Genomic DNA, 21587 nt, shown 5'->3' with positions numbered 1-21587 from the left:
ATCCAAAAAACCACATTTGTCTATTATTTGTCAGTATTGAGACTTACAACTTAAGCACAAAAAGACCACCATTATCTTTATATAGCCCTTCTCTTGATTACTTTTCTGTTAGCATTAAAAATGGCTGAAATAATCAGTTTTAATCAATTATCAATTAATTGGACAAATTGGGTTTTCAAAATAAGTGATTCTACTGTTTTAAAGAAATATAGGGTCTCATCTGCCACTTTTAACCTCCTCTACTTCCTTAAACCTCCTCTACTGTAGTTGCTCTCTTTACCTTAGAGAGGTGAATCCAGTAAAAAGTAATACCATTTAAATTAATACACCATTTTTAATATGATTTTTTGTTTGAAAGTAAATATTTTTTAATGTTACTCTTGTATTGTACAGAAAATATAGAAGTATTATAGAATGGCATACATTCGCAAAATACTTGGAGCTATGCCATTTGGTGGTCAACTGAATGAAGCACAGGTTTATAACTTATTGAGTTTTTTTTATAATAATAGTACAAAATATTATATATAATCTTTATTATATATACTATGTATAATAATTTTGTATTATTACCATAGATTTCATCATTTAATAATATCTATGGTTTATGATAGTATCTATTATTATTTATAGAGTATATAAACAAACTGAATACTTATATTACAAAAATATCTTTTTTTAGTCACATAAAATGATTAATGACTGGATAAAGCTTGGCTACAAAGAAATCGATACTGCTATATTGTATTGAATTATGACTTTTAATTTATTTATTTAGTAATTTTGAAATAAAGTATTTTCTTTATAAATAGTTTAATGTTTTTAAAGATGCTCAAATGAATATAAATTACTATTTATGTAAATAACTAATTTATTTTTTAGATACCAAGGTGGAAACTCAGAAAAAATCATTGGAAGTTTAAAGATATGCAGAGATAATAATAAAGTAATAAAGTCTTTAAAAAAAACAACTTATTTTTTAAACCATTTGTTTAAAAAATAAAAGATATTTAGATTAATATTAATAAAAAAAGTAAATAAAAATTAGTTTACATTTTTATTAAATTAGTTTTATGCACAAGAAAGTTAAAATTTATACTTATTTACTATCATTTCAAAAGATTTCTATTTTCATTGTTATATTTTCATTGCTATATTTTCATTGTTATATTTTATTTTTATTTATTTAATCTTTGTTTAGGTAAAAGTCGCAACAAAAGCCAATCCTCAAAAAGGTAATTTTTTATAAGGTCTTTACAATTAAATAAAATAATTTTAATTAAAACAATGCAAATTGCATGGACTATTTCTACTAGTGTGTGTGTGTGTGTGTGTGTATATATATATATATATATATATATATATATATATATATATATATATATATATATATATATATATATATATATATATATATATATATATATATATATATATATATATATATATATATATATTTATTTATATATATATGTATATATATATATATGTATATATATATATATATATATATATATATTTATATATATATATATATGTATATATACATATATAATGTAATAGTTAGATATTATAAGTAGGGGTGGCCTGAGTACAGATCTATTTATATAAGGTTATAACATCAATCTTGTTTCTATGTTTTATGGTAAGACTTTTGTATTAAATTTTTTCTACCGACCTGATGCTGACCTCTAAAAGATTGAGGTCAGCAAATTATTGACCTCATTTTTCCTAATTCCAAGGGTTGCAGAGTGCTTGATTTAATAGCAAATTTTATTGTTAGCCGAATCTATCAATTATTTTGAGCTCTTTTTAACTATTTTTAATTGAGCTGCACTTATCCATTAAAATAAAAAAGGGGGTGCTCTTCTATATCTAAACTCTAATTTAAACTACATAGTTTGCAATGACCTAAAGATCTATTCTTTCAAATACCTTGAATCCATTTTTGTTGAAATTATAAAGCCTCACTTAAAAAATATAATAATTGGCTGCTAATATCGGCATCTGTCTATGACGTCAAGACGATTTCACTAATAGTTATTTAACTCCACTATTAGATAAGCTAAGTCTTTGTATTTTACTTATGGGGGATGATGAATCAAATCCTATATCTAGCTACCTTGACTCGCTTATTTCGTTTTCATTACATCCTGTTATGATTCTACCAACATGCATAACAGCTAAATCACAAACACTTATTGATAACATCTTTATAAACTTCAATTCACCTGACCAAATCTGTGGCAATCGTACTATTTCAATATCTGATCATATGGCTTAATTAATCTGCATTCCTAGAAAAACTAATCACCCTAAAAAAAGTATATCCTACAGGCGATGCTTCAAGAACTTTAACAAAAATATATTTATTGAAGATGTTTCCAACATTAATATTATATATTAAAAAAGATGATGATGTAAATCAATCTATCAGTTTTCTTTTAAAGACATTTGAAAAAATATTAGATCAGCATGCTCCATACAAAAAACTAACTAAGCAGCAAATTAAACTTAAATCAAAACCATGGATCACCAATGGCATACTTAAATCTATTTCTATTAAAAACAAACTATATAAAACACACAAAATGTAAGGATATTAGTACTAAAAATGAACTGTTTTCTAAATTTAAGTTTTATAGAAACAGAATCAGCAATCTACTAATAATTAGTAAAAAATCTTATTACACAACCTATTTTAGTAAAAACTTAAACAATATTAAGAATACTTGGAAAGGGATAAAAGAAATCATTAATATAAAACCTTCCTACTATAGTTCAACTCTCAAACTTAAATTGAAAGAAAATATTATCACAGATCAAACTACTGTATATATTAAACAACTTTTTTGTTACTATCCAAAACAAATTTCAAAACAAAAATATACCTTCAACATCCAAATTTACTGACTATATCAGCACTCTGAATTCTAATACGCTCTTTATTGATCCTGTCACAGAGAATGAAACCTCTAATCTTATTAAAACCACTCTTAAAACTGGAAAAAGCTTTGGTCCTAATGCCCTTCCTAAACTTATTCCAATCATAATTTCTAAACCTCTCAGTATTATTATAAATAACTCATTTCAAAATGGTTTATTCCCAGATGCTTTTAAAGTTGCTAAAGTCATTCCAATATTTAAGAAGGGTTCTACAATGGATATGTCTAACTACCAACCTATCTCTCTTCTTTCAAACCTAAACAAATTCTTCGAAAAAGCTATGCATAAGAGGCTCTATGCATTTTTGAATAAATTTAAATGCCTTTACAAACACCAGTATGGGTTTCGTGCTAATCACTTATTAAAATTACTGAATCAATTAGAAAAGCTCTTGATAATAAAAATTTTGCGGTGTCTTTGTAGACCTACAAAAACCTTTTGATACGGTAGATCATTCTATTCTACTCAAGAAATTAGAATGTTATGGAATCAGAGGAATACCTCTTAAATGGTTTACTTCCTATCTTCTCAACAGATCTCAATTTGTCTCAGTCGGTGACTCAAAATCAACTCAAATAAAATGTTCCAGCGGTGTTCCTCAAGGCTCAGTATTAGGACCACTACTTTTTCTTCTCTATATTAATGACCTTAATAACTCAATTAAGTTTGCAACTACTTACCACTTTTCTGATGATACTAACTTGCCCATTATCAACAAATCTTTAAAAAAGATTAACAAATACATTAATCATGATCTTGCCAATTTAATTCAGTGGCTTCGCTCAAATAAGCTTTCCCTCAACTGTGACAAAACGGAACTGGTCATATTCAAATCTAAAAAAACAAAAATCAATAAAAATTTAAACTTTAGATTAAGTGGCCAGAAAATCATTCCTGTTAACTCAATCAAATATCTTGGAATTATAATTGATACCAACCTATCGTTTGTATCCCACCTCAAAGATTTAACCATAAAATTGAGCAGATCAAATGAAATGCTGGCTAAAGTTCGCCATTATGTCAATCTGAAAACATTATTAAATATATATCATGCCATTTTTGGCTCGCATATACGATATGCTTGTCAAATATGGGCACATATTAATAAAATATGATAATAATATAAGTCACATTAATAAAATGTGTATTTGTGTGACTAATACTAAATTACTATTATTCTTTTTATGATTATTGTAATTATTTTTATTGCTGTCATTTTATTTTTATTATTATCATTATACTCTTATCATTGTATTGTTATTATTGTTACTACTACCACTCTTATTATTATCATTATTAGTATTTTACTCCCTTAACTTTTAATGTTCATTTTGTTACAGCTGTGGGCGATTAATATTACTATTAGCATTAACAATATATTTAGTAGCTTTTATTAATAAAGTTTTTACTTAAGATTAGTACATATACTATTTGTAAACTTCCGTGAATGTAACAACTATTTCGGAATATATGAATTGATTGTAATTCATAATAATTTACTATATTAATTGTTTATAATTTGAAAAAGTTCAATATTTTATCAATGTTATAAATTTTTTATTGTTCTTTTTTGTTTTTTTTTTTTTTTTTTTTTCCAGATATCTTTATGTTTTGATGAATTTCGAAAACACTAAATTATTATAAAACTGTTAGTGATTTGTGCTAGGTTATCAATCAGAAAAAATAGTTGAACAAGTTAATGAAGCTCTTTCAAGATTGCAGCAGAGTTGTGTAGATATTCTTTATTTGCACGTTCCTGATCACAACACACCAATTGAAGATACATTGAAAGGAATTAATCAATTATATACAGGTTTTTTCAAAATATAAGAATATTTTATAACGCTCTCAAAATAACATGCAAAGTATAGATAAAAGTGGGGGGGGGGGATCTAAATTTTAAAAACACATGGCAAATAAAATTCCCAATCATAAAATAGAAACTTTAATTAAGGTATCAAATTTTTTCAAATAAAAGTGTCACTGAATAACTTTCAACCTAACAATATGACTTTAATATTTTCTGTGATTTTCTTTGTTTGATTATAGTGTGGAAAGTTTGCGGTTGTTTTTGAATAAAATGTTTGACAGAATATTGCCATGATGTTATTCCAAATTTTTTCCAAATTACAGACTACAGTGGTAAATCAAAGACTACAGTGTTACTTAAAACTTTCATGTTTGCATAAGAAATATGGTAGTACCGCACTCAACTTGTTTCTCCGCGCAGCGGCCTTGTTTGTCGAGGTTCGTGTTTTGGAGTTATAGAGTTGAAAGAGGGTTATAACCACAAGTAGCCTCCTCATCTGTAGTGGCCATATTGGCCTTGGGGAGGTGAATTAACATAAAAAATAAAATATTTTTTCTTTTAACGATTTTTTCTCTGTTGTCTCTTGGAAATCTATGAAAAGATATGACTTATTATTAAAAGTTATGACTTATTTAAATTTTTGTTTGTGATAAGTAATTTATAGAACAGCTATAAACACATCGTTTTTTTGTTATTTTTATCAAATTTGTTTCAGTTCACATTTTCCTTTTCAGTTTCATATTTTGTATGTCAGGACCTGTTGCTTTGAGAGTGTCATGTTTTGAATGCACTAATGTACAAATCTTTTGCATGCATGTAAATTATTTGAATACAATTTGAAATTTTTATTATAAATTATTTTTAAAAAATAATTTTTTTATTAAATATTTTAGAGATTTTTTTATAATTTTCTTTGTTGTATATAATACTTATGTTTTTTTAATTAAATTTATACCTAATCAAGTGTTATTTTTAAAAATTAAAAAAATTTTGCTTTTGTTTTATTGTGTTACAGAAGGAAAGTTTAAAGAGTTTGGTTTATCTAATTATGCATCTTGGGAAGTGGTAGGTAATTCATTTTTTAGTATTGTAGATAATTTTTTAAATTTAAATCATAAAATTGTAAGTACATGTAATACTAGCCACATCCCAGGAAGAAAGCCGTTCTCAATTTTTTTTTGCAATTGGCTTGTTTGTCAAAGCTTGTCTTTCAGAGATGTAGAGTTTAGAAAGGCTTGTATCAACACTTAAAATAATATTCATTTAAAAAAAAAAAAGTTGAAGTGAATGAAAATTATAAATTATTTAATAGAATTGTTTATATTGTTGACCAATAATACAGCTAATAGCTTGTATATATGTAAACGTCAGTTTCAGTTATTTAGTTAAAGTATTTTTACTAATGTTTTCAGTACTTGTGTTTGTTTGTGAGAAACTTAAGAATTTTGTTTTTTGCATCATATTTACTTGAAGTTTCAACTGAATCTTTTAAACCAATTTATAATAATTGTACCACTGTATTTACTTGCACAAATCTTTGAGTTTAAAGTCAGTAAGTTAAAAGTTGTTGATATTAAAGTGATTACTTTAAGGATTTGCAAGATTTTGCTTATTTTGGATGTATTTTTATGCTGTTTTTTTTTTTTTAATTATCTAATTGACTCTGTAAGTTGACTAAATCAAATTTTGTGGCATACTGTTACTTTTTTCTTGTTCCAATATACGCTGTTGTACTTACTGAGCTTTAATTTGCATTAAAAGCAATAGGGCTACAGTTTCCTGAGATATTTTATTTCTGAAAAAGTTTTAAATGATAAAATAGCTGCTTCAAAAAGATATTTTATATTTTTAATCTTTCAAAAATTTAAAATTTCAAAAAATTTTAAGAAAAAAAAATTAAAACTTATTATGTAAAAAAAATTATGTTTTATTCATTACCTTATCATCATTTTCTTAATGTCTTTTTTCTTTTTAATCATTTTCTGTTGTTTTTTTTTTTGCTTTTTTTTAATTGTGAAGAGTCATTTTCTGAAAAAAACCAGGCTAAAGTGCTGTTAGCTCAAAAGTGATATCCTTCAATCTCACTTAATTTTTTATGTAGTAATGCTATTAGAGTAAGAAAGAAGCCTGTAAATTTTTTTTTCAAATATTTATAGTTCTTAAGTTATGGTGGGTCAAATTTTGACTTTTTATCACTTGGAAATTCATCAGGATTTTATGATTTTTAAACTGAATTTTAAGGCAATCAGAAAACTGCATCCTATTTTTGTTATTAGATTATGGAAGTATTGGTAAAACTTTCAACAACAAAAAAAAAAGCTGAGTGAAATCCTTCTTAAGTCTAAAAATCACTAGCTGAAATCACACATTTTTCAATTTAGGGTCTTTAAATACATTTATCTCAAAACATAAGTGTTCCTGCAAGGTATTTTATTGTTTTTGGAAATATATAACCAAACTGAACATATTCCAACTGTTCTAACTTTTTGCTTATTCCAACCGTTCCAACTTCTTAACAACAAGTATATATTGTCTAAGCATTTTAACTTTTATTACATCTAGTGTAAGATTTACACAAATATATTTATAGATTTTATATCTTTCTTAACTAGGTTTACTTTTGATTTTTTAGTACTTTTTTGTTTCTTAACTTCTTATATTTGAAGTTTTGTAAAGATTTTTAAATATTTTACGGACTTGTAAAATACGATTGTAATGGGGCTTGGTGGTAAGGCTAATTGATGCCTTCTTCTTACTCCAGTCATTTCCTTTTGTTATATTTTACGTTGTATATATTCTTAACAGCAAAATAAATGAAACTACCACTACTACTATTTATATTTATTTTAGAAGTTTAGTTTGAGATATCAGTCTACATTAAGTACTCTATGAACACAGACAGACTCTATGAACACATCAACTAAGATGAACTTTAAAAAAACCACAAAGAAAACAAAAAAAAATCAAATCAAATTGAATAACTGTAAATAAAGAAGCCTAAAAATAACTATAATTGTTCAATAATCATCAGGCTAAAAGTATTTACATGTTTGCAGTTGTATAAATTTAAAAAAAAAAGAAAATGAGAGATTTAGCATCATTTTGACATAATGTTATTGCAATAATTCAATATTAACCAACCCCCTAGTTTTTTTGCTTTAAAAAAAATAGTATTATAAAGTAATAGAAAATTTGTACATTCAATCTTGGGACCTTTGCCCTTTTTTCATAATGGCTGATTTTTGAACACTAGTTAAAACATTTTTTGACAGTTTGATAATTTATAATATTATTATAATATAATATTATAGTATTATTTTAAAGGTCATTAAATGTGAAACTTTATTCTATGACGTTCAAGAATGTCATGTTTGAAGTCACCCAATACAAAAAATTTGTGTATATTATTTTTACCTAATGTATATCTTTTAAAAGATAAGGATTCCACAAAATAAGTTAAACATAAACTTTGTGGTCACATCAAATTTCATATTTTTAAAAAACTGCATTAATCTAGAGAATTAAACTAAGATTTGCAAATAATTTGTTATACATACCACAACATGACTCCATGACTTTACAAACAATGCGTGTTATAGAAAATAGATTTGTAGTTTTAAGGTTTTTCCTTTTTTCCAAAAGTTATTCTAAAACAGTTTTTCATATCTTTATTAAAACATTTTTTGACATTTCAAACAGAATAAAAAAAGCAAAAAAAAAAATTTTTTTTAATTTTTTTTAATTTTTTTTTTTTGTTTTTTTATTTTCTTTTTTATTTTATTTTTGTTATTGAGTTTTTATTTTCTTAGTTTTTATTTTTCTTCTTTCGGTTTTATTACATTTTATTGTCATTTTAACCAATATTTTAATGTGTGATTGAACTAACCAATATTTAAATGTGTTTTAATTAATATTTGTTGTTAAGTTTATTTTATTTTGTTATTTTTTTAATTTTATTCCTTTTTTTTTCCAGGTAGATATTTTTCATATATGCAAAGCAAATGGTTATGTGTTGCCAACAGTTTATCAAGGGATGTATAATGCACTTACAAGGTTACCTTTTGAGTATTTTTTTTATTTTATTGCCAAGTTACTTTAATATATATATATATATATATATATATATATATATATATATATATATATATATATATATATATATATATATATATATATATATATATATATATATATATATATATATATATATAACCCTCAGAATTAGGAAAAATGAGGTCGACAATAAGTTGCCGATCTCAATCTTTTAGAGGTTGGCATCAGGTAAGCAAAAAAAATTTGATACACCATAAAACGTAGAAACGAGTCGCAGTTTTAAGCCTGACCTCAAACACTTTTAGGTTTGCATTGCCGAATGCCAACCCTATTTCTGAAGGTTGTATATATTTATACATATATACTAGCTGGATAACCCAGCACTTCGCGCAGGTTTCTGTCACACTTAAACTTGACCAAATTTATCTTTTCCAAGTTTCATTGTGTTTAATGTGAGTTAAATTTTTTAAATTTAAGTAAATGAAGTTCTTATTTATTCTGAACAGAAACATTTGAAGGCTAATAAAGTTACCAAATACTACAGGTACAGTCTGTTGTTACTGGAGGGCATTCTGATACACAACATTGACTGCTTTATTTTCTGGAGCAAGTATGAAGTGATTTTGAGGTGATCCGACTCTTGAACAGGCCACATAGAGTTGGCCATGAGAAAAGCATGGTTTTTTTATGTTGATGCCAACAACCTTCAAAGACTGACCCTGTGACTTGTTTATTGTCATTGCAAAAGAGACTGGGACTGAAAACTGCAGGCGCTTAAAGTGCAGAGGAGAATACTTGTCATCGTGAATGAGTGGGATTCTTGGAATAAAGACATTTTCACCTTTTGCACAACCTGCTAGAATTATAGCTTCAATTACATGTGGCATGCACTTTTTGATGTTAAGTCGAGTTCCATTGCACAGTTTTGGTGCATCCAAGTTGCGTAAAAGAATAATTGGTGCACCGACTTTAAGTTCAAGTTTGTGGGATGGCATGCCACTTGGTTTTAAGGAATTCAAAAACTGCACCTGCCCCGGAATCTCATTGATCATGTTGGTATTAATTGCATTGACAGCTCTGTTTGTTGGTGCCAAAATCGCTCTCTCACACAGCCAGGCATAGTACGAATTCAGACCTTCAGCATACTTTCTTTGAATGTCTAAGAAAACCTTGTTCTTTAACTCAAGTAATGAGTTAACCATGTTGCGAAAGTTAGCAGGAAAACCAATTCTTCCACCTTGATCAGGTTGTACCCTGCCTTCACCAAGCATTAGTAGCAATCTCAAAAATTTGAGTGTAGAAGGATCACCTGAGACTCGAGATTGCATGTTTGTGGTAAGGACCCTTCGTTTTACATCAGGCCATAATGAAGAAGATGCTTTGAGACATGCATTAATTGCATCAGCAGCCATTGCTTGTGGTATGATTGGCAATGTTTGCCGAAAATCACCAGCAAGTAAAAACAATACTCCACCCATAACCCTTTCATTTTGCTGACAATCCTTGAGTGTGTCATGTACTGCTTCCTCACCATACTTATGCATCATTGTGCATCCCAAATTATTAGCTTGCACTATCGGAAAACATCACCCAAGACAGACTCAGCATTAACTCTGCACACTGGTGCCTCATCATGACTCAGATCAAGAGGTAACTTGAATGTAGAGTGCGCTGTTCAACCACCTTTTAGCAGTGTAGCTGCTATACCTGATAAAGCAGTGGCAAGTGCAATGTCACCATTACTCCTGACTTTGGCCAATAGCAGGTTCATCAGAGTTGTCTTTCCAGTTCCTCCAGGTGCATCAAGAAAGTACAAACCTCCATTGCCTTATTCGATTTCTTGTAACAGTTCTTGGTAAACTGCTTGCTGCTCTGATACATTGTTGACTTTTTGCTCATTTTCAGACACATATTGCCTGATCTCGTCCAAGTTATATGTTTCTTGCAGGAACTCATGACTGACTTGTTGTGGGCCATGTCCTTGTGGTGGTTAACATGACATGGAAGTCTAGAAGATGCAAGCCAGTCATTTGCAAAACCTTGTCCTCCAGGAGAATTAAGGCCTGGTTGTACTTTGCCATTCAATTTTTGTATTGATCCCAGAGGGCCTGTGGTTCAGATGGGTGACAGCATGTAATAATGATGGCGAAGAGTTCAAAAATTTTGAATGATGATTGACAAACAACCGCTTCTTCAAGACAATCACACCAGTGTTGGTCATCTTCAAGTAACCCACGCCGCAAACATGCCTCTTGGTATGACTGACATAGCACTCCGTCTACTGTCTTCAACATCTCAAAGGATGTTGGACCTCCAACAGTGAACAGTAGCAGATGCAAACGATAACACTCAGAGAAGTTGGGGTGAACCGTGTAAACCCTTTCAATGGCTGGAGACATGAAGACATCTTGCTCTGGATCTTTTGTACCTTGTCGTTGACGCTGCCATCTCTTTGCAGGAGTCCATGTGTAGTATTTTGGCACCTCAACATACAGTAAAGTCTGTGCAAATTTGTCATGTTGGCAATGTTCAAAATATCCACTCAAAGTTGTTCGAGGTAGAGCTTCAGCTTGTTGAGCCATGTTGTCTTGCTGGAAATAAACTCTCTGACCATTCTCCAGGTGAACATGGAGATGTTGAACAGTTGGGAAATGTCTGTGGATTGGGAAGCTAAGAATCCGCCACACTGCTTCATTTGTACTGATGTAACGACCATGTTGATATTGTTGCACCTCATCCTGGACTGCCTGCTCTCCACATTATTATGACCATCAAACTGCAGCTCTCCACATTATTATGAGCATCAAACATTTTGTAAAGAAGTGGTGAGTGGGGAACCACCCAACGGTTGTCAATCAGAGCATCCACCATACCTATAACCTGTTGACCATTTTGGACTTATATAACCTCGAACTGACTCGGTAAAGCTATGTCCTCCTTGTCCTGGAGGTCTTCCACAATAAAGTGGATACCCATCATAGTCGGTTTGTGTTTGCATTAAGAATTGCCGTGGATACTTTTTCCCACACCAATTGTTGTCATTCATGCACCCAGGATATGGATAACCTGGACCACATGGACCATGAATCAACTGCTTGCAGACAGTTGCAAACAGTTGTGGATCAGCATCTTTGTCAGGAATCTCAGCACTGATTATCGTGTCAATTTGGTCTGGTCGAATCTTCTTCTTCAGCCACAACAGGAGGTGTGTGTGGGGCAGTCCACGTTTTTGCCACTCTATAGTGTAGCACCAGCACTGTGGCTCACCAAAAACCCAACCTTTTGTGATCACATCCATCAGCCGAATCAGTTTCTGATTCAAGCGGATCCACTCAACCGTTCGGATTCAACCTTTGCATATACATCAACCAAAACCTGATGAGTCAAGTCCCCGAAAGCCATCAGCCAGTTGGTAATCCCAGGAGCACTGCTTTGAATCATTAGCATGGATGAATAGAAATCCATGCAGGAAACTGTCTTGTGTGGGTCAGGATTGCCTCAGATGATCTGTGGTATGAAGAAATGGTAACCAATTTGGTTATTCCAAAAAACCAATGGGTACTGTAGAGGATCATATAGCTGGTGGAATTCATCAATTTGGCTTTTTGTGTTGTCATGTTTCCTTATAACAATGACCCATCGCTCAGCATTTTGGTTGCCCAAAATAATCGCTACTTCATTTACAGTTGGTGCATTAAAAGTACCAGGGTGGCTGCCTCGGGGTGCCTTATCTGCATGTATGACCAGTCGGCAGTCATCATTAGGCATACAATTTGCAGCAGCAAGAAATAACTGAACACATGAGTTGTGTTGCATGAGCAAATTCTGGAGTACTTGAATAATATTCAAGAGTAAAGTGTAGCCATTTCTGTTTGCCTCATTGTGTTGAAAATTGGCCTGCACTGTACTGTCACCCAAAAAATACACCTAGAGGAACCCAGGAATTGTTGTTTGATGGTTGTTGTTTTGAGGAGGCAACAGTGAACCAATTAAATGGTACACTTGGCCCTGAACTTTGAATGTTGGCATGTATCCTTCCTCTCGAATTTGTTGGTAACATCCAAAAGATGTCATTTGGAAGCAATTATTGTAGAGGTGAATATGGCGCAGAAAATCTGTAGCGATAGGCAAGGACCCATCTAAAAGTGACCTAAGTTCAACTGGCGGTTGTGGTATATCTGGAACCTGAACCTTGCCACTTTGACAGCAAATCCCTGGTGGCTCCTTCTCAAATTGAAAAGCATCACAGTAAGTGCAACGTTTGTCAATGTTGCCAATTGAAACCAGGTTTTCAGCAAATAATGCTTGTGGATGATAGTGGAAGGCCAAATTGCGGAAATCATTCCATGTGGCAGCATGATGGTTAACCTGACACACTTGTTCAGTTTGTCTACAAATTTGTGTAGCCAAAAGAGCCTCAACTGCTCGTTGACTTGCATTTCAAATCTGGTTAGACAGTAGTCAGGCCTGCTGTTATTCAGGGGCCTCGGCTGCTCGTAGATCAGCCCGCCGTAGTTGTTGGGAATACAGCCAAGCCTGCATTTGTGCATCTGTCTCAGCTGCTCTCCTGTCACACTGGGTTTGTAGATGGTCCTGATGTTCTTCTTCAGTTTGAGAAGCTGGAACTGAAGCTATGTGACATGCAGCAGGTGACCTCCTACCCAATGCAGGATTCTTCTTTGGTGGCATGATGACAAATCTGAACAAATTGGTGAATCAGTTGAGCTTGTAAAAGAATTCATTGAAAACAGTAACTTACCAATGACCAAAAGGTGAAAAAGTTGTTTCAAAGGCAGTGGAGTGGTGTTGTAATAGTGTCAAAAGTCCAAATTGGTGATGGGATCACTTGCAACTGTCCAACCTGAACAAAATAGGTGAATCAGATGGGCCTGCAGAACAGATTGTCAAAAGAGTTGCTTACCAATGACCAAAAGGTGAAGAGTTGTTCTGAAGGCGGTGAAGTAGTGTTGCAGTAATGCCTGAAGTCCAAAATGGTGGTAATGTCACTTGGAAGATGCTTAGGAAACACTGGGATTGAATTCAGACTTGAATGTTTACAATTCGGAAGTTCGCGGAATATCGCGATTGAAAATGGCGGGAAAATTTGAAAATGCTTTTTTGAAAGAAAAAAAATGATATTGCTGTTTTGGGTCACTTTTGAGGGCTGAAGTGTTTTTATAGGGTTAAACAGGCCATTTCTAGGTGGTTTGTTTAATGAAATTTGTCTCTATCATGCATCGTTTTTGAGATACATGGTGGGGATGCCCTCCTTGCACTACATAAGGGCCTTGAAGGAGGGGCCACTGGTGGCTTAAACCTGGCCAATACCACCGCTTAGGCTTACTTAGTGCCTGTGCCAAGTTTGGTATTGATTGGTCCAGAGGTGTTGACGCCTATAGCTAACATCAAACATACAAACATTGCCTTTTATATAGAGAGAGATATATGTATATATATATATATATATATATATATATATATATATATATATATATATATATATATATATTAGGGTGGGGCATAAAACACCAAAGTTATTTAAAAAAATACCATAATGATTTTTCTGGTTCCTTTTGATATGTGTATTAAAAAAATGTAATATTTTTTTTTTTATTGCTACCCCTATGGTTGGTCCCAGCAGTCCGAAAATTAGAAAACTTATAATTTTTATAAATAATAAGGGGGGCAGGGTCACTTAAAAATATTTTAAAGATATCTTAAGGGTTATTTTTGTAGCCTGATATATCTATTTTTAGATTATGTTTTGTTTATTGCAAAAGATGATGGAAATGGTCAGCTCTACCAATTTAAATACATGATGTTTATATTTGAGAGGTAGGGGAGGGGGGCGTATATATTTTTTTCCTACGTATTTTAAATAAAAAATATTTTTACATTTGCATTTATTTTTTAAAGAAAGATTATTTTAAAGTTTTCAACCTAGATTTTTTTTCTGTTGTCTGAAATTTTAGCCGATGATCTGCAACAACTAATAAATTAGCTTGGCTATCTTCTTCGTTTCTGAAAGTTTCAATGAAGTCTTGACCAAGTTTAATAGCACGTTCTGCACTATCATTTACAACAAGAAGACCAGTGACATAATTTTTAAATCTAATATAACCCGAAAATTTTTCCCATGTTGATGAACTGATTTTAAGCCATTCTGTCTCATGTAATGTCATTTTTAATAAATCAAATAAAAACCAGCTTTCAGGACCAATAAAATTTTCAATATTTTTAGTTATTTTTTTTTCATTGTCAGTAAAAATTTCAGAATTCAGTTTCCCCATCTTAAAACTGGCGGGCTTCGCTGTTTGAGCTAATTTAAGTTTGAGCTAATTTAAGCTGATCTACAGGTTACGTGATCTACATTTATCAGCAAGACACATAACCACAAATCTTTCATTTAAATACCAATTGTGCTTTTTAAGTGATTTCAGTACGGCTTCTGCTGGTTTAAAACTGAATTCAGAATATTGTATCATTTCATTAATAGCTTTTAGATCTAAAGAAGGTGCTATGGCAGGGATAGGAGCTTTAATAAACCATGAAACATAAAATAGTGCTGTAAATGAAGCAATTTCATAAATCAGCTTTCCCTTCTGCAATGATATTATGTTAGGACATAAGTTACTGAATTGTGGCTGAAGAAGATCATATGTTAAATAATAAACTCCCTGCGCCATAAACCTGGCATGATGCAAAGCTATTGGAAATCTAAATTGAAATTTTGTTACTTTGCCACCTAACCAAAGAACTGCTAATTGTATAAAATACTGGTAGTCATTTCTTGGAAATATATCATTATCTAGGCAATTTTGAAGGAATGTTAATGATTCAGAAGCCTAAATTTCAAAAAACTTTATTATTAAAACTTATAATTAAACACATTAATCTAAATAGGACAATTAAACCAACCTGCTTTTCCAAAATATACAATATAATTTTTTTTTCTGAGTCAAATCTCTTTAGGTTATCATAATTTATCTTCTTTTCAAGAATCGATTTCCAATTACCATTCAGCCTATCAAATAACTCAGTCTTTGGTCCACTTGTTATACCACCAGTAAGAACATTTGAAAAGTGCTAAAATATATTTATTTCAAATCATTTAAATAAATTTTATTAATAAAGCATTTAATCCATCAAGAAATATTGATAGTTAAATATATAAATAAATATAAAAATATTATATATTTTTTTCAATATTTACCTTTTTATGTAATTCATAAACGTGATAACAACAAGCCATCCAAATTAAAGCTTTTCCTCTCCACTGCTCAATTAAAGTACAGACTCCTTTTAGCCAACCAGTATTTGTAACTGTGATGTCAAAGGACAGACAATCAACATAGTCAAATAGCTCCCAGTCTTGTAAAGTTTTTTTGATTGCTTTCCCAAGAGACTCATCAGTGCCATCTTTCACAATTAAAATAGCCAAAAGTTGGGATTCTGAGAGATCTGGTGAACTGATTAGTACAGCTACTCTTTCAACTTTTTCTTTACCAAGTTCTTTCATTTCTAACATAACTTTTGAGTCAAAATGCACAGTAAGACTTATACCCTTAGCCAATGTAATAAAGTTGTCTTTAATATTACAGGCAGTTTTTCTTATATTTAATTTTTTCTGCCTCAAAATACTTCGTTTTGAAATAGAAAAATCATCTGTCGTTCCAGAACTATTATTTATAAGAGAAGCAAGAGTTGCACTCAGTGCAGTCGAACTTATTCCATATTGTGATGCTGTTGGAGCTAAATCTTTTCCTATATTTTTTGGAACAATAAGAGGAACAACATTAGATTTTCTAATTTTTCTAGAAGGCTGTAGATACTCTTCATCTTGGTTATCATCTAAAGTATATAAAATTTTTGTTGTGTTTTCATATTTCTCAGTAACCAACTCTTTCTGTTTTCTTACAGACTCTTTTGTTCTTTGATTTTTTTATTTTCATTTCTCTTTTTGTTTTGTTTTTTACAAATTTTTGTGAAATTTTATCTTTACCCAACATTTTTTGAATACGCGCTCCTTTCTGGTTGTTAAGAAAATCTGCATCTTCTCTTCTAGTTTTTATATCTTTAGTTTTATCTTTCATAATAATACCTTCACAATTCTTTTGACTTACATCAAATACCTCCTCTAGCATTCTTGAAAACTGTTCTCTTTTTAAAACTAAATTTGTACTTAAAAGGTTCTTTTGTTTGTTTAAATCTCTTCTCTTCTTTTCTAAGTCAACAATCTTGTCTCTAAAACAAATGTAGAAGAATGCATTAAAATTAATGTAATTTATTATAAATATATAAAATTGTATGACTTTATAATTGCTACTTATATAACATAAATTTGAAATTGGATTAAACTAAAAATTAAAATTATTTTTAAAATAATTTTATAAAAACCTGATATGCTTGTCAGTATTAATAAAAGGAATTCCTTTTTTTTGCCATATTTTCTTCACCTCATAAACAGCGCATGGTAAACATTTTTGGAGACAACCGCCTATTTCAGCACATTGTGCAGTAAAGAAATCACCAAGAGGACATGAAGCTGTACTAACTGAGGAAATGTTTGGAAAATCAGCTCTTAGCATAAGATCTCTGTAATGGTAATATTGCAATACAGTTTTTTTACTTGGCAATTGTGTATTAGGTATTGTTCCAATTCTTTTTCCAACAAGAAAAACTTCACGATGAGATATTTTTCCAAAACTATTGCTTGTTGACATTATTTTTATTTACACTAAGATAAAAATTTTAAAAATTACCGATTTTTAACTTAACCCTCCCCCCCTACCTCCCAAATATAAGTATCATGTATTTTATCTTTTGCAATAAAACAAAACAATCTAAAAATAGATATATCAGGCTACAAAAATAACCCTTAAGATATCTTTAAAATATTTTTAAATGACCCTGCCCCCCTTATTATATATATATAATTATAAGTTTTCTAATTTTCAGACTGCTGGGACCGACCATAGGGGTACCCATAAAAAAAAAAAAATTACATTTTTTTAATACACATATCAACAGGAACCAGAAAAATTATTATGGTATTTTTTTTAATGACTTTGGTGTTTTATGCCCCACCCTAATATATATATATATATATATATATATATATATATATATATATATATATATATATATATATATATATATATATATATATATATATATATGTATATATGTATATATATATATATATGTATGTATATATATATATATGTATGTATATATATATATATATATATATATATATATTTATATATATATATATATATATTTATATATATATATATATATATATATATATATATATATATATATATATATATATATATATATATATATATATATATATATATATGTATATATATGTATATATATGTGTATGTGTGTGTATATTCTTTGTTTGTTTTTTTTGCTTTTTTTTGTGGTTATTAAGGTGCTTCCAGAAGTCCTTATGATCTTACCACAAAGCAGTGTGGAAGACATTTAACTAGGAAGTTCACGCCTCCTTCTTTACCAATACTGCTTATTAAGTCAGAGCTGTTGTCAAACCATGAAGTTTTTAGTCCTGAACCAGGAGTTTAGACAATTCTTTGTGTTTAAAAATGACAAAATCAATAAACTTTATGTAAAAACCAAGAGAAAACTAAATAAATTATATCGTTTTTTTAAAAAACCACAGAACCACAACTTAAAAGACTGGAGTGTTTTTTATTTTTTTAATAAAAAAAAAACGTTCAAAATATTTTTATTTTTATTACATCGATTGACAATTAGGTAAAGCATTCAAGGAGTGTACATGCATCAACTGACAAATAGGTAGAACATGCAAGGAGTGTACATACACTGACTGACAAATAGATAGAACATGCATGGAGTGCTGCTACATCATCTGAGGGTCTTCTATAGCGTATTTAGATAAGCATTTGCTCACTAGTTTTGCTTATCTTTATAGCATACAGCGTTTCCAGAAAAAGAACAAAAAAATAAAGAATAATGAAAGAAATGATTGCTGCCCCATCCTAAACCCTCAGTCGATGTAGCAGCACTCCACTACGAGTCAGGCTATTTGTCAGTCGATATATGTACTGAAGCCCCCGGCAGCTGGCTATTTTAGTGTGATGTCAGAGTGCTCATCTAAACAAGCAATTTAAGTTTTATATATATATATATATATATATATATATGTATATATATATATATATATATATATGTATATATATATATATATATATATATATATATATATATATATATATATATGTATATATATATATATATATATATATATATTTATAACAAAATTACTTTTCTTTTTTGAAATAATTATACTTGGTTATAATTTTTAAGATTTTTGAAATATAGCTATTATTATTATTTTTCATTATTTTTTTATAAATAAAATTTTGATTTTATTGGATCATACTGTTTTTGATTTAGAGATGTGGAGTTAGAATTATTTCCAGCCCTAAGAAAACTTGGCATTAGATTTTATGTGTACAATCCAGTAAGTTACATTTAATAAATGTTTCCAGTAAGTTTAGGTTTTTTAAGTATTTACTTTTTGGTCAAAATTTTTTCGATTTACTTTAAAACAAAAATAGCCCCTTATAAATAAATAAACTAGACTATAACTAACTTTTACAAAGAAACTTTTTTTTTAGTTAATTAAACCATTAATTAAATATAATTATTATTTTTATTAGTATTTTTAATAGTGATGTTATTATTATAAGTTCCCATTAGGGTTTTTTTTTTTTTAATTACTTAAAAGTCACTTTAATTACTTGAGAATTACTTTAATTGCTTGAGAATTTTGTTAAGACCTTTTTAAACTATAGATATTGTTTTAAAGCTTGCTGGTGGTCTATTAACTGGAAGATACGATTTTAACCTTCAAAATGAAGAGCAGCCTAAAGGGAGATTTTTTGCTTCTGGTAATGCTGGATGGACAAATCAATGGACTAAAGCGTGAGCGTTGACATTTTTAAAACATTTTTCAATTTTCAAATTTCTTTTATTACTATTACTTTTTAGATATTTTTAATGTTATTTTTATATTATATGTTATATAGTTTTTAGTTTTAATAATTGATGCAGTTATTGTTATATTATTGTATAAATAGTTGTTAATAGAGTGATGTTCATCTATATGTTTATTATGTACAAATTTGTCTGCTATAATTTTTTTTTTTTTTGTACCATTTATCTATAGCATTTAGAAAAATCTCATTTCAACCTCATTTTTTAAGATTAATATTGATTGTTACACACAAAGCGTGATCTAACACTGTAACACACAAGATTTTAGTGTATCATTATTTTTATTGTAAATAAAAGTAGGATTGGTTATTCCACTATTATCCCACTATCTTCAGATGATTAGAAAACTTTTTTTTAACAAGGTTTAACTTTTATGATTTCTAGTTTATGATTCTTTTTTAGTTTTAGTTTTGTTATTTTACTTGTTATTATCATTAGGAAGCCATTTCTTGACAGTTGAATTAGTTAGAACAGTTGAATGCTTATTTCTACCTCTTTTTGATACCAATCTTGAACCTTCTTTGAACAATGGCCTTTGTAGTAGAATTGAGTTTTTAAAACTGTTGGAGTAATTCATCCATGGTTAGAGATTTTATTTGATACAAATGCCTCTTTTGCTCTTGTGTTGACATGGTTAGCTGGTATCTAAATCCATTCTTTAAAACCTTTTATTTGCTCGTTCTGGTTGAATTGAGTTAGGTAGGCAGACTTCTTTATTTAAATTAATTAACATGTGTACCTGTTATACCTGTTGCAGCAAAATCACTCTACATGTTGTTGAGAGAAAAGCCTGTTTTATACAGTTTTTAAGTGGACTGTACACCGTTCTTGTTCGAGGGCTGTAATCTGTGTTTGTGAGAGACAAGCATCTCTAGTCCATTGTTTTGTGTGCTAAATTTAATTCTTTAACTCTAAGATCTATTTCATTGTTTTCAAGAAACCAAAAAACAATTGTTAAGTTTTTTTTCTTTTTTCATATAAACAAAAAACGTTATATATACATTTTTATACATATATAAATACATACATATAAATATATATATATATATATATATATATATATATATATATATATTCATTTTGCTTTATTTATTAGTTATCAAGATCGTTATTGGCAAAATCCTTACAAATATGGTGTACAAAATGTCATGGAGGTTGTTAAAAAGACATACAATGAAGAAGTAACATTGTTAGAAGCATCCCTGAGGTGGTTGTTTCATCACTCTCGACTTCAAGATAATGATGGAGTTATTTTGGGTTTTTCTAAACCAGAGCATTTTCAAACAAATTTAAATGCATGTAGTGGTGGTCCTCTTCATGAAGATGTAGTCAAAGCATTTGATGATAGTTGGGATGCTATCAAGTCAAAATGTCCGAAATATTATCGTTAAATTATTTATGACATCTGTTAAAACAGTTTTTGTAATCAGTTGTTTTTTTAATAAATTTTTTTTAGTCTTTAAAATTGTGCAATATCTATTTTGTATGAATTTTTGAATGAATTTTTTCCAACTTGTATTACGCACCAACTGTAGATTGTAGTGTGTAGAGCTGTAGGTTGTAGTGTGTAGAGCTGTAGGTTGTAGTGTGTAGAGTTGTATCCAACTGTAGGTTGTATTGTATGCAGCTATAGGTTATAGTATATACAGCTCCAGGTTGTATTGTATGCAACTGTAGGTTGTTGTATTGTGTGCAACAGTTTGTTGTAGTGTATACAATTAGTGTA

The 21587-nt window shown here is 29.6% G+C and overlaps 1 protein-coding gene across 1 annotated transcript; it reads left to right on the top strand.

Moving 5' to 3' along the window:
* Nucleotides 1-337: 337 nt before the first annotated feature.
* LOC100206173 (aflatoxin B1 aldehyde reductase member 2) lies at nucleotides 338-21326 on the top strand. The gene is made up of 10 exons (XM_065788426.1): nucleotides 338-477; nucleotides 683-744; nucleotides 883-946; nucleotides 1202-1235; nucleotides 4613-4759; nucleotides 5772-5825; nucleotides 8734-8809; nucleotides 19259-19325; nucleotides 19674-19789; nucleotides 20958-21326. Exons 1-10 carry the CDS (start codon nucleotides 415-417, stop codon nucleotides 21250-21252), a joined length of 978 nt encoding a protein of 325 aa, XP_065644498.1. The 5' UTR covers nucleotides 338-414; the 3' UTR covers nucleotides 21253-21326.
* The last annotated feature ends 261 nt before the right edge of the window (nucleotides 21327-21587 follow it).

The sequence above is a fragment of the Hydra vulgaris genome, chromosome 01 (genome assembly GCF_038396675.1).
Source record: "Hydra vulgaris chromosome 01, alternate assembly HydraT2T_AEP".
NCBI lineage: Eukaryota > Metazoa > Cnidaria > Hydrozoa > Anthoathecata > Hydridae > Hydra > Hydra vulgaris.
Note: the sequence above shows the minus strand (reverse complement) of the source record. Positions and strands in the feature narration are given on the sequence as shown.

Bases quoted from the DNA above. Each gene is read 5' to 3' on its own strand.
- LOC100206173 (XM_065788426.1), top strand. From the start codon at position 415: ATGGCATACATTCGCAAAATACTTGGAGCTATGCCATTTGGTGGTCAA. The intron at 947-1,201 runs GTAATAAAGTCT...ATCTTTGTTTAG, and splicing joins TATGCAGAGATAATAATAAA to GTAAAAGTCGCAACAAAAGC. The intron at 1,236-4,612 runs GTAATTTTTTAT...GATTTGTGCTAG, and splicing joins AAAAGCCAATCCTCAAAAAG to GTTATCAATCAGAAAAAATA.